Source organism: Durio zibethinus, chromosome 15 (assembly GCF_047325235.1).
Source record: "Durio zibethinus cultivar Kanyao isolate XHJ-2024 chromosome 15, ASM4732523v1, whole genome shotgun sequence".
Classification (NCBI taxonomy): Eukaryota; Viridiplantae; Streptophyta; class Magnoliopsida; order Malvales; family Malvaceae; genus Durio; species Durio zibethinus.
This window is the reverse complement of record NC_143176.1, coordinates 7,524,067-7,536,446: the sequence shown is the minus strand read 5'-3', so window position 1 is coordinate 7,536,446 and position 12,380 is coordinate 7,524,067. Positions and strand designations below refer to the sequence as shown.

General features: G+C 28.1%; 1 protein-coding gene across 1 annotated transcript; it reads left to right on the top strand.

Annotated features, from left to right (window-relative positions):
* Positions 1 to 7,919: 7,919 nt before the first annotated feature.
* Positions 7,920 to 11,613, top strand: LOC111301722 (1-deoxy-D-xylulose-5-phosphate synthase 2, chloroplastic-like). Its single transcript, XM_022897619.2, has 10 exons — positions 7,920 to 8,225; positions 8,339 to 8,533; positions 8,632 to 8,796; positions 8,903 to 9,053; positions 9,309 to 9,580; positions 9,688 to 9,961; positions 10,074 to 10,381; positions 10,489 to 10,770; positions 10,864 to 11,148; positions 11,251 to 11,613. Exons 1-10 carry the CDS (start codon positions 8,109 to 8,111, stop codon positions 11,401 to 11,403), a joined length of 2,202 nt encoding a protein of 733 aa, XP_022753354.2. The 5' UTR covers positions 7,920 to 8,108; the 3' UTR covers positions 11,404 to 11,613.
* Positions 11,614 to 12,380: the final 767 nt, after the last annotated feature.

The window sequence follows — 12,380 nt, the reverse complement described above, 5'->3', positions numbered from 1 at the left end:
TTCATCTAAAGTTTCAAAGCTTCTCATTTTAGATCAAAGATTCACATTCAATAAATTATTGAGTTTCACATCTAAATTCAAATGTTCTCATTCAAAAAATTTAGGGGTTCACATCCAAAATTTTAAAGCTTCTCATTCGAGTTCAAAGATTCACATTCGATAAATTTTAGAGTTAAAAATTCTCATTTAAAACTCAAAGACAAAGATTCTCATTCAAAGATTCTCATTTAAAGATTTTCATTTAAAATTTCTTAAAAATTCTCATTTAGAACTCCTTAAAGATCTTTATTACTTTTAACTTTAAAAATGCTTCTTTAAAATGCTTTACTACTTTAAAATTCTAAATGTTTTCCTCATAAAACATTTTTTCATTCAAGGATTCCCAACCTTATCTTAAAAAACTTTCCTTAAAAAGTTAAAAATTTCTTGTCATGAAAATTTTCAATCTTTAATCAAAGTCAAAATTTTGTATATAAAGAATATCATGATAATGACTCAAATGTTTTCTTAATGATGTGAATACAATAGTCTAGATTATCAAAATAATGTAGATGTCGTACTCTAAACCATAATTCCAATGTTCACTACATGATGTAAATGCATGCTAGCCAAGATTCAAATATTCGCCAAGTTATAAACATGTATTGTGTAAACAATAATGCAAACACAATGCATGGAATGCATATGTCACTAACATTAATGTCATAAAATTTTAATTAATTGTGATAATATGGTTTTCAAGACTCCACCATTTCATATTTCTTTTTTAGCTTCTTACCATTAACCATTTTAGAACAAATTTCGTCTACTGATCCATATTATTTTTATTATCTGATCACAACTTACAAGTTATGTCGATGAATCCATTACTATATTCATCACTTGGTCACCCTATGTGTCATTTCAAATCATATTTCAAGCTTTTTTCATCTTTTTATTTTCCTTTTGCCTTAGGGATTTCTTTTTAAATGAATGCAGGAATTTTTTTAAATATTATAATTTATTCATTATCATTTCAATTCTTGACAAATATAATGCAATAATACATTTCTTAAATTTATTCTAGGGATGCAAAAATAAGATAATATAAGGTAAGGCTTTATTGAAAATTATTTTTCTTTTGAAGTTTGTTTTTTATAAAAAATTAATAAAGTTCTCCAACATATTGGTAAAACCTTATTTTAAAAATCAAATTGTCTTTTAATATATTTGTAAGGTTTTTTGTTTTATTAAAACAATTTATTAAAATTTTGAATCTTTCAATATATTAGTAAGATTCTTTTTATTTAAACATTTCTTTTAAAAAATTTGAATCTTCTAATATATTAGTAAGATTCTTTTTAAAAAAAATATTTTTCCCTCTTTTCCTTTTTTTTTTTATAAAATATTTACAAATAAATAAATATATAAATAGTAAAATAAATGAAAAAATAAATAGATAATTATAATAAAATACAAAGATAACTAAAACTTAAGTACAAGACAAATAAAAAGTAAATACCGAAGATTGAGCTACGATTGATTCCAAATCACATGGGACCTTGTAATTGTGTTTCTTCTTAACTTTTTTTTTCAACACAGAACTCTTAAAAGAAAATCTTAATTATCTAAACTCAAAACACTATAAAAGATTATTAAAAAAAAAAACTTTTAGTTTTTTTTGCTTTTTTTTTACTCTTTCTCTCTTGATTTTTTTTATTGATCATTGATTGTCTCTAATTGATTCTAATGGGATCTTTTCATAAGCCACTAATTCCAATTATAATAGGAAAATGAGTTTTTTTTGTTTGAATCTCCTAATTAACTTCAACTTTAGATTTTTAATCCAAATCTATCTCTCAAACCAATTCCCCTTTACAATTATTTTTCAATTAAAACACTTTCAATTCAACAACCCAATTAGAATTAAATCCTTTTTAAGTTTCAGCAAAACAATTTTTTCCTTTTTTTGTTTTTTTAATAATAATAACTCTAAACTAAATATAACACCAAAAATAAATTAAAAAAATTCTAACTCTAATTTTAAAATATAAATTGATTTCGAATTAAAGAGGGTGTTTACATATATTATAATTATAGAGACTTGAAAAAATTTTAAATCCTACCTATATATCAAAAGGCAAAAGATTTGAACTCACATTTAAAAAAAATAATAATCACCAACCATTAAATTATATATGCATCGTCGGATTATTTTGTTGTTGATTATAAAGCTCTAATTAAATAATTAAAGCCCGTAACTCTCGCATTTTCTTGTAACAAACGAACACAAGGTGTTAAAATTCCAATTTCATGTTTATTCCAATGACACAAATCAAAGGCCTTGCTGTCGATCTCAGCTCAGGGTGTCGCTTTCGTTGAGCAGCAAAGTGATCGAGAGAAACGTGTCAGCCTTCGCCGACCTTGATATCAATATACCACAAGAAACATGCATGATACATTCAGCCATGTCCTAATTTTGAAGCTAAATTATTGTTTCGTTTAGCGACAAATATACAACAGAATTTGTGGCTCCAGGGACTGTGATCCATTAGGGATTCTTATCTTTGAAAGTTTTGAACTCCCATGCGTTGACAACGTCGGTCCAATCCGATGAACTTTTACCGATTAAAGGCCCATAGGCGTTTTGTCTTTTAACTGAGAAATAAAAAGCCCCACGTAATAAAAGACGAGGACTGTTTCTAGCATGAAAAAGAGGTGACCCATCAGGAAAACGCCAGAGAAAATAAAGAGAAGGAAAAATCGTCAATTTGATTAAGAAATTGAATGAGGGTCGATTTGTGATTTGTTTGAGTTAAATTTTATTAGTATATTTATGATTTAATATTTTATATTTTTAACAATGAAGATTAAATTTGAAATTTTTTAAAAATAAATTCAGAGATTTTTTTGAATCACTTATTTAATGAGATTTATTTAATTTTTGTTTAATTTTAATTTTAGTTGGAAAAAAATTTTATATATTTATTATTTAATAGTAAAAATTTTTTAATGGTTGGATTTTATATATAAAGTTTGATATATTTTATTTTTTTATTATTAATTATTATTGTTATTTATTTATTATAAATGTATTACGATATATTATTTTTACGTTATTATGTTTGTTACTTCAAGTCCAATATTATGTACTATGTAGACACAAAATCTAAGGTCAATATGAAATTGGATGATTTCTTTAATACCACACTCATTAATATTTATTGACATTATAATGTATTTAATTTTCGTTAGATCGATAATTTATTTTTTATTATATTTTCAAACATCGTAATTCACATTGCACATAAAGAATTGAGCAAAAATTGAAGTGTAACTTTTTCTTTTATCTGAATTGTTTCCTTTCCCAACTCAAAAAAAAAAAAAAAAAAAGGAACTTACCGGTTTTGCTTCAACGTTGGCTCTAAAAATATTTTATTTTCAGCAACCACTTAAAAAATGTAAGCTTGAAAACTAAAATCCATGACCCTAAGAGATATATTTCATAAAGTTCCAAAAATTGAGTTTTAAACTAAGGTTATGGATATTAAATGCGAAATATTTGTCAAACTTATGGATATATGATGTAATTTACCCAAAAGAGTAAAATTGGAAAATTCTATTTTAAAAATCATGAACAAAGATCATGGATATGATCTGATGCAATTTTTGAAAAATATATATTCTTAGGGAATATATATTTCAGCTGTTAGAACTTGAGTTTCAATTTTGAAAGTTTCAAATTAGAATATGGGAGCAAATTTAATCATACATGTTTTGAACTAAACAGAAAATGGAGAGAATTAGATGACAGAAATGCATTAAATATGAACTCTTTGTACTTGTATGTCAAAGTAACATCTCATAGAAATAAGTAGAAAAAAAGTTTACAGTTTCTTTTCTTGCAATGTTCACATTTTTTTTTTACAAAAAAAAATTTATAGGTAAATAAATTATTCAATTTTTTAAAGTAGAATAAGATGCATTATATTTGATAATTTAAAATAAATAATTATAAAATATGTATTCGAAATAATCCGAATAATAATTATTAATAAAACTTAAATTTAAAATTTTTTCGTCAAAAAAATAAATTTTAATTAATTGAGGTAACTACTTTTTTTAATGTAATGTTCACATTTAAAACATAAAATATCAGGCCAAAGAAAAAAAATCCTCCATAATTTGGACCTGTTGAAAAGGAATAAGCCCGTGCAAAAATGATGATATTTCAGTTTGTGGCTACGATCAGAATCTACTTACTGCATGAATGTTTGGACATATAACAAGCGTGTTTCAGGCATTCACTTAATTGGAGGAACTCAAATGATAAGTGGCCGGTGGGCTATCTTTTTCTTGAGCTTTGTTAATCAGTATAATTGCATGAGATTCACGTGATCATGCTATTAACGACAACGCCGTATCTGAACCAAACTTTTGGAGCAAATCCAGATCAACAACATACACATGTCTATGTGTTGCATGATCTTAGCAAAGCAGCCTTTTTTTTTTTTTTTTTTTTCCATGGAGGATTTTTGTTTTTTCATTTGGGGAATCAAATATCATAAGATGAGAATCTGGATCCTACAACTCCGTGAACCTTTGCCTATGGGAAATTATTTTCATGTCGTACAATTACTTAAACGATGCATAATAAAATTCTATGTTACTGATTTCATTAATCATTTAAATTCTTTTCATTTAAATGGTTTGGATATATGTTTAAAGTTCGATTGATTTGTAAAAAATAATTTATATATTTTTTGTTATTTATTGAGTAAAAAATTTATTAGTCAACAAAAAAATACTTATTAATTAACAAGAAATAAGATAATTTTTTTGAAAATTATCTTCTTCTTTTCAAAAGAAGATAATTTTTAAAAAATAACTGTCTATGAATATGATTATTTACCAAGCTTATGAGTACAATTCCACTCAAATCACACCTTAAATATGATTTTTTTAAAGTTTAAACTTAATTTGATTTGATCCAAAATATTATTATATAAATAAAAAAAATATTTTTATTTAATTTTATTTAAAAAATAAAATATTAGAATTCAAATTAAAAATATTGTTATAATTTTACTCATGTAAAACCTTGAATATAATATTTTGAGTTTAAGCTTGATTTGATCCAACATGAAATATTATTATTATATTAAAAATATTTTTTATTTAATTTTAATTAAAAAATGAAATATTAACTTTCAAAGGCTTTTGATATTTTAATTTTAAATATTTCTATTTTGTATATTATTAAAAATAAATATTTTTATATCTCAATAATAAATATTATTATTTAATTATTTTAATAATAAATTATAATATATTAATTAAAATTTTTATTATTTTAATAATTAATTTTATAAAATGAATATTTTAATAATTTGTTAATATTTTTTCAATTAAAAATATTTTATTTTTATATTTTATTTATTAATATAATTATATTATTATTTTCATAATAAATATAAATAAATAAATTTTTGTGATGATTTAATAATAAATACTTTCAATATAAAATATTAATATTTTAATAGTACAAATATTTTTAATATTTTAATAATAAATATTACTATTTTTAATATTATTATATCAATAAAATAATATTTTAATAATATTAACATTATTTTAAATATTTTTAAATATTACATAAATAATAAATAGTTTTGTTTTTAATATTTTTATCTTAATATAATATTTAAATATTAAATATTATTAAAATATAATTATTTTTTAATATTAATAATTTTAATAATAAATAATTTCAATATATTTTAATTATAAATCATTTTTTATATTTTAATAGTTATGTCAATATTATTTGAAAAAGAATAAATCTTTTAGAAAATAGTCAAACAACCAAAAATATTTCTTTACTTTTTTCAAACAATGTGAATATTTTTCAAAAAATATTTTTGAAAGTCAATTTTCACGAAACAAATGAAACTCGAGTATTCATTTTGAGATCACTAAATAAAATATTCTCAATGAAAAACTAAATAAAAATATTAAGAGTGCTATTAACGATACTTACAAAAATAAAATTTAGCGGATCATATATATATATATATATATATAAAACAACTCTCATTGTAACTAAAACAATATACATATATTTTTTATTAATAATAATGTGATTTATTAATAAAATATTAAAATTTTTTCAATAATTAGAATTCAAATTATGATATTTTAAATAAAAAAAACCTTAATTTTTAATTGTAGAAAGGTAAATTACGACATTACTATATATATTATATAAAATTACTAAGAAAAATGTATCTTGGATCAAGTACTCTCATTCAAAGTGCCAAGTGCAAACTCATGATATAAGTGATATTCGAGGAAATTTCTTCTTCGTTCCAATGTTTTTCTTTAATAATAATAATAATAATAATATAATTACTTTTTTAATCTCATTTTCTTTGTTCACTTTTTGTTATTGGTGTGTCAAAATTTTATCATCTTTTTGAAAATGTGAAACTCTTAATTTTTTTATACTTCTAAAATTATTTTTTATTTTTTTGACACTAAAAATTCCAAAACATCAAATTTATGAAAAAAAAATAAAAATTTAATATTAAATAAATTTAAATCAATATTTTTTAAATATCTTAAAAATCAAACTAATAATTTAAGACAGAAAAAATAACAAATAAATAATATGCATAAGGATTAGCTCAGTTGGTATATAAAGGAGTTCATTTTATTTTATTTTTAATCAATTTAAGATTAATTTTTATGAAAAACATAACATAAATAAAATTTTAAATGCATTAAATTAAATCTATGTAAATAAATATATCATTAAAATCATCCAAAAAATTATTATGTCTAAAACATAAAAATATCCTTAGTCATATCATAAAAATAGAGCAACTATTGTGAACGTCAAAGTGTCAAAATCCAGAATCGTACGTGATTCACGATTTGTCAGTCTTTCAAACTTTGTACATTCCATGAAAGAAAAGAACCTAACAGTTACCTCGTAGCTGTACCTCGTCTTTGACTGTTGTTCTTAGCCTTTAGGTATGATTTAGAATTGTGCCGCCTTAATTTTTTTTTAAGTTACTTTAATAATTAAGTATTTTATTTATATAATTAATTATTTTATTATTAAATAATTAATTATTAAATTATAATTTAATTAAATAATTAAATTCATATATAATAAATTTTAAATTTTAAATTTTAAAAATTTATAATCTCTTCTTTACTATTAAATCAAGACTTTATTAACGATAAAGCATTAAATTTTAATTTTAATGAATTGGGCGCTTTTCTTATAAAGCATGATTAAAAAAATCTAAACCTACTTATCTTTGAATATAAAATCACATTAAAAATGAGCTTAATGTGATGTTTTAATAATATTATTTAATATTCCTTTAAAAAATAATAATATTATTTAATCTAACTACTCATTATCTCGGATTCGTTTCAGAAAAGACAATCTCCTGTGAAAGTGACATACAAACAGATCAAGTTATGCGTCAGCCAAAGGAATCAACAAAATTTTACTGATTAAGTGGATTATTAACGAGTAAAAATCAACTCAAAATCTAATTAAATAATAATTAGTAATCTAAAGTTTTTACTTAAATAGGTTTATTTGAATTTTTAATTATAATGATTAAAATTTAATTTTTGATATTTTAAATATAAAAATGCTAATTAGTAATTTGTGGGATGTAGATGAAATGACAAATTTAAAAGGATAAAATGAAATTCGAAATATAATCCACGTAATTATTTTTAAAAAATAATATTTAATAATTTTAAATTTTAAATATCATAATCTCATATAAAAAAACAAAAACAAAGTTACGGATGATTAAGGCCCGAAGGGGAATAGTGCCTATTCTTAGACCATCCGCATCATCCAAAGTTTTTCACGTGAAAATAAATTTCCCACTCACTTTTCCTGGGAAGTCGCCACATGTAGCTGAGTTCTTTAGCCTATAAATTCCCCCCATTACCTGGCAGGTCTTAGCTCACCAATCACTTCCAGCGTCCAGGCATTTCCTTCTTTGATCAAAGCCATTACATTTGATACTTCCATCCAAAGCAATACAATTGCAACGGCTAAGTTTTATTAAATTTGGCCTGTTTAGAATTGGGCAATGGCTTCTTCCATTCTCAGGACAAGTTTTCTTCCTCTTCTGCAGTCTCAGGATGGATATAATTCGATTTCAAGCTTGCATAATTTTACTGCTACTCGCCACATAGGTGACTGCAAGGTCTGTCTTCTCTTAGTCCTGATTTGCCGATTCTAGTGACATATATATATATATATATATATAGATGAATTTAGACACTCCACAGTTAAGTTCTTTTGTACTGATCATTGCAGCGTCGGTTCAATGGAGTAGCAAGAGCCCAGCAGCAACCAGGAAATACAAGTAATGACAGAAACACCATGATTAAAAGAGGCCAGCGAACAAGACAAAATGAACACTTCAAACCAAATTTCTCAGGAGAAAAGCCATCCACTCCAGTTCTTGATACCATAAACAATCCTATTCACATGAAGAATCTTTCCATTGTGGTATATTAATTAAGCTATAAACAATAATTAAAACAAAATAGTTTTTGCTCCGATTGATTTAACCAAGAGAATGATATATTTGTTCATTAAAACTATAGGAGCTTGGAAAGTTAGCTAATGAACTACGAGAAGAGCTAGTATACACGGTGTCAAAGACAGGCGGGCACCTGAGTTCAAGCCTGGGGGTGGCTGAGCTAACGGTGGCACTTCACCATGTTTTCGACACTCCTGAGGATAAGATCATTTGGGATGTTGGGCATCAGGTAAATAACTATTTCTTATATGCACAGTTCCATCCATATAGGATCAATTGGTTAATAAATTTCACTTTTGGATATAACTTTTCTTACTAAATTTTGGTGTTTACAGGCCTACCTTCATAAGATTTTAACTGGCAGAAGATCAAGAATGCATTCGATTCGACAAACATGTGGATTAGCAGGGTTTCCAAAAAGGGAAGAGAGCATTCATGATGCCTTTGGAACTGGCCATAGTTCTACTAGCATTTCAGCTGGATTAGGTAACTTTTCAAAGCCCTTGTCTTGGAGGTTAAAATGGAAAGAACTGATGGACTGGTAGCAAAATGAGTTGGACCCAAGAAAAAATAAATAATTAAAGTTGGTCACAATCAATGCTCTTTTGACTTCCAGAGCTACGGCACTAACAATTTTTTTTTTTTTTTTACTTTTCTAGGCTACTTCGCATAAACATAATAAACAAACAAAAATTCTTCTCAGAGAAGCATGCTAATGTGGGCTATTTTATTGGTTTCCAGGGATGGCTGTTGGAAGAGATTTGTTAGGAAATAACAATCATGTAATTGCAGTAATAGGTGATGGAGCCATGACTGCCGGAATGGCATATGAAGCAATGAACAATGCAGGTTATCTTGACACAAATCTTATCATCATCTTGAACGACAATGAGCAAGTCTCCTTGCCTACCGCCACAGCCGATGGTCCTGCTCCCCCTGTTGGAGCTCTTAGTAAATCTTTAACTAAGCTGCATTCAAGCAGGGAATTTCGTCAATTACGCGAAGCTGCAAAGGTGTGATTAATTGTTCAAAGCAATATATAGTTCTCTAGAATATGACTTGGTTTAGGCAAAAATAACTCTACATAATGGGCTTATTAAGTTCTTTAAAATATCCACAGGGCATCACAAAGCAAATGGGAGGGCAAACACATGAAATCGCTGCTAAATTTGATTCCTGTGTGAGAGGAATGATGGGTGGTTCTAGGTCTAATCTATTTGATGAACTAGGACTATACTACATTGGTCCAGTGGATGGTCATAGTGTAGAAGACCTTGTTTATGTCTTTAATGAAATTAGGTCAATGCCATCCCCAGGGCCTGTTCTCATTCATGTCATTACCGAGAAAGGAAAAGGTTATGCTCCTGCTGAGATTGCACCTGACAAAATGCATGGTACGTACAACTCAAATTGACTGTCATCACAGATTTTTCTCCATAAAAGTTCAGTGTTTATAGAGCAGGCCTAACAGGGATTTTCTTCTCCTTCTTCTTCTTCTTCTTCTAGGCGTTGTGAAATTTGATCCAAAGTCTGGAAAACAAATGAAGAGCAAGTCAGAAACGCTTTCATATACCCAGTACTTTGCAGAGTCTTTAATAGCTGAAGCAGAGCAAGATGATAAAATTGTAGGAATTCATGCTGCGATGGGTGGAGGAACAGGACTCAATTTATTCCAAAAGCGATTCCCAGATAGATGTTTTGATGTTGGTATAGCAGAACAACATGCTGTTACTTTTGCTGCTGGTCTAGCTTCGGAAGGCCTTAAACCTTTTTGTGCCATTTACTCTTCATTTCTACAAAGAGGATTTGATCAGGTAATTGAAATTATACCTAGCTACTTAGATTTATTTTAATCTCAAAGGCTACTAAAATTTCACAGAAATATAAAAGCTTTATAATAACAAATGAACTTTGATTGCAGGTTGCTCATGATGTAGATCTTCAAAAGCTTCCAGTGAGATTTGCTATAGACAGGGCCGGCCTGGTGGGTGCTGATGGACCAACCCATTGCGGTGCCTTCGACACTACTTATATGGCATGTTTGCCTAATATGGTGGTCATGGCCCCCTCAAATGAGACTGAACTGATGCACATGGTGGCAACTGCAGCAGCTATAGATGATCGGCCTAGTTGCTTTAGGTACCCCAGAGGAAATGGCATTGGTTCCATTCTCCCACAAAACAACAAAGGAGCACCTTTGGAGGTATTAATTTTATTCAACCCAATCTTTTTAGTTGTAGATGATCACTCAAAGCATCTGTTCAAATTTCTTAACCGAAATCTTGAATATATTCAGATTGGAAAGGGAAGAGTACTAAGGGAAGGAAACAGGTTGGCGATTTTGGGCTATGGAACAATTGTACAAAGTTGTATGAAAGCGGCAGAGCTCCTACAAATGCTTGGCATCTCCGCAACAGTGGCTGATGCTCGATTCTGTAAACCGATTGATGGAGATTTACTAAGACAGCTAGCTCAAGAACATGAGATATTGATCACTGCCGAAGAAGGATCAATTGGAGGGTTCAGCACCCATGTTTCTCATTTCTTGGGCTTGAACGGACTGCTGGATGGAAAGCTTAAGGTATCAGATGCTAATAACCTTCCATTAAGTTGAACAATTGGTTAAATCTAGTAATCAGTTGAAGATTTTATATAATTATTTCTAAAATCTTACTTGGTGCAGTGGAGGCCTATGATGCTCCCTCACAGATGCATTGACCATGGATCTCAATCGGATCAAATTGAAGAGGCAGGGCTCAGCTCAAAGCATATTGCTGCCACAGCTTTGTCATTGCTGGGGCAATGCAGGGAGGGCGTTCACCGACTCAACCTATAGATGGAACTCTTCCCATACTCATGAACATGGATTGGTCTTTTATTCACTAGCTAGATCTCCTTTTAGCAAAGTGAATTTCTTGCTGGTTTCTAATAGCAAAGTGAAGTCTTAAGAGTCGGATCTAGGATCTACATGTGTTTTTAGGATTCCTGAAAGCATAAAAAGTTTATCTCTGTTGAAGTACTTGAAGATAAATCCTCCTTGCTTGAACCGTCTTCCTTCTTCCTTATGTAGTCTCCCTAATCTACAGACACATGATATCACAAAATAGTTGGTGTTCCACGCGTGCCTGAGTGTCGTGGACCTCATAAATGTTTGTTGCGTCTCCAAACGCTTTCTGCAATAAATCCTGAATCCTGATAAAGTGGGAATGTTGGAAAACCTCCCACAGCTCCAGGTGCTAAAACTGCTAACTAGATCCATTAGAGTGAAGCTGGGATTCAGAACATGGTCATTTCCTCAACTTAGGTTCCTATTCATGGAAGAAATAGATATTCGAACTTGGACAATGAGTGATGAAGCCATGGAAAGCCTTGAATAGTTGACCTGACCATTACTCATTGTCATGAACTAGAAACACTTACCAAGCAACTTTGGCACCTCTATACCTGACGCCAGGTAAAGTTGAACTCGCCCTCTCAATGCTTGAAACGAATGCTTGAGCAATTAAGGGTGCAGCCTACGTGTGATCCAAACACATTTGAAGTGACATTCATCTTTCAAATATATCTGAATGAAGAAGACAAACAAATAGTTTGTGTGTTACGAAAAATATTTAGGAACAGTAGTATGGAGATCCCAAAACTTTTGGCCCATTTGAAACTGGATATCTTAGTCTGGCCCTAACTTCTGCCATGAGTAGGCCAGTCTCTTTGAAAACTCATTTGGGTTCAAAGCAACGATCCCAGTCCTTTTTTTTTTTTTGATGAATTTTGAAAATTTCTCCCTTTCTATTAACTTTATAGATTTTGAATCCT

Coding starts and splice junctions, on each gene's coding strand:
- LOC111301722 (XM_022897619.2), top strand. CDS start 8,109: ATGGCTTCTTCCATTCTCAGGACAAGTTTTCTTCCTCTTCTGCAGTCT. Junction 8,797..8,902: donor TTTGGGATGTTGGGCATCAG/GTAAATAACTAT, acceptor TGGTGTTTACAG/GCCTACCTTCATAAGATTTT. Junction 10,382..10,488: donor TACAAAGAGGATTTGATCAG/GTAATTGAAATT, acceptor CTTTGATTGCAG/GTTGCTCATGATGTAGATCT.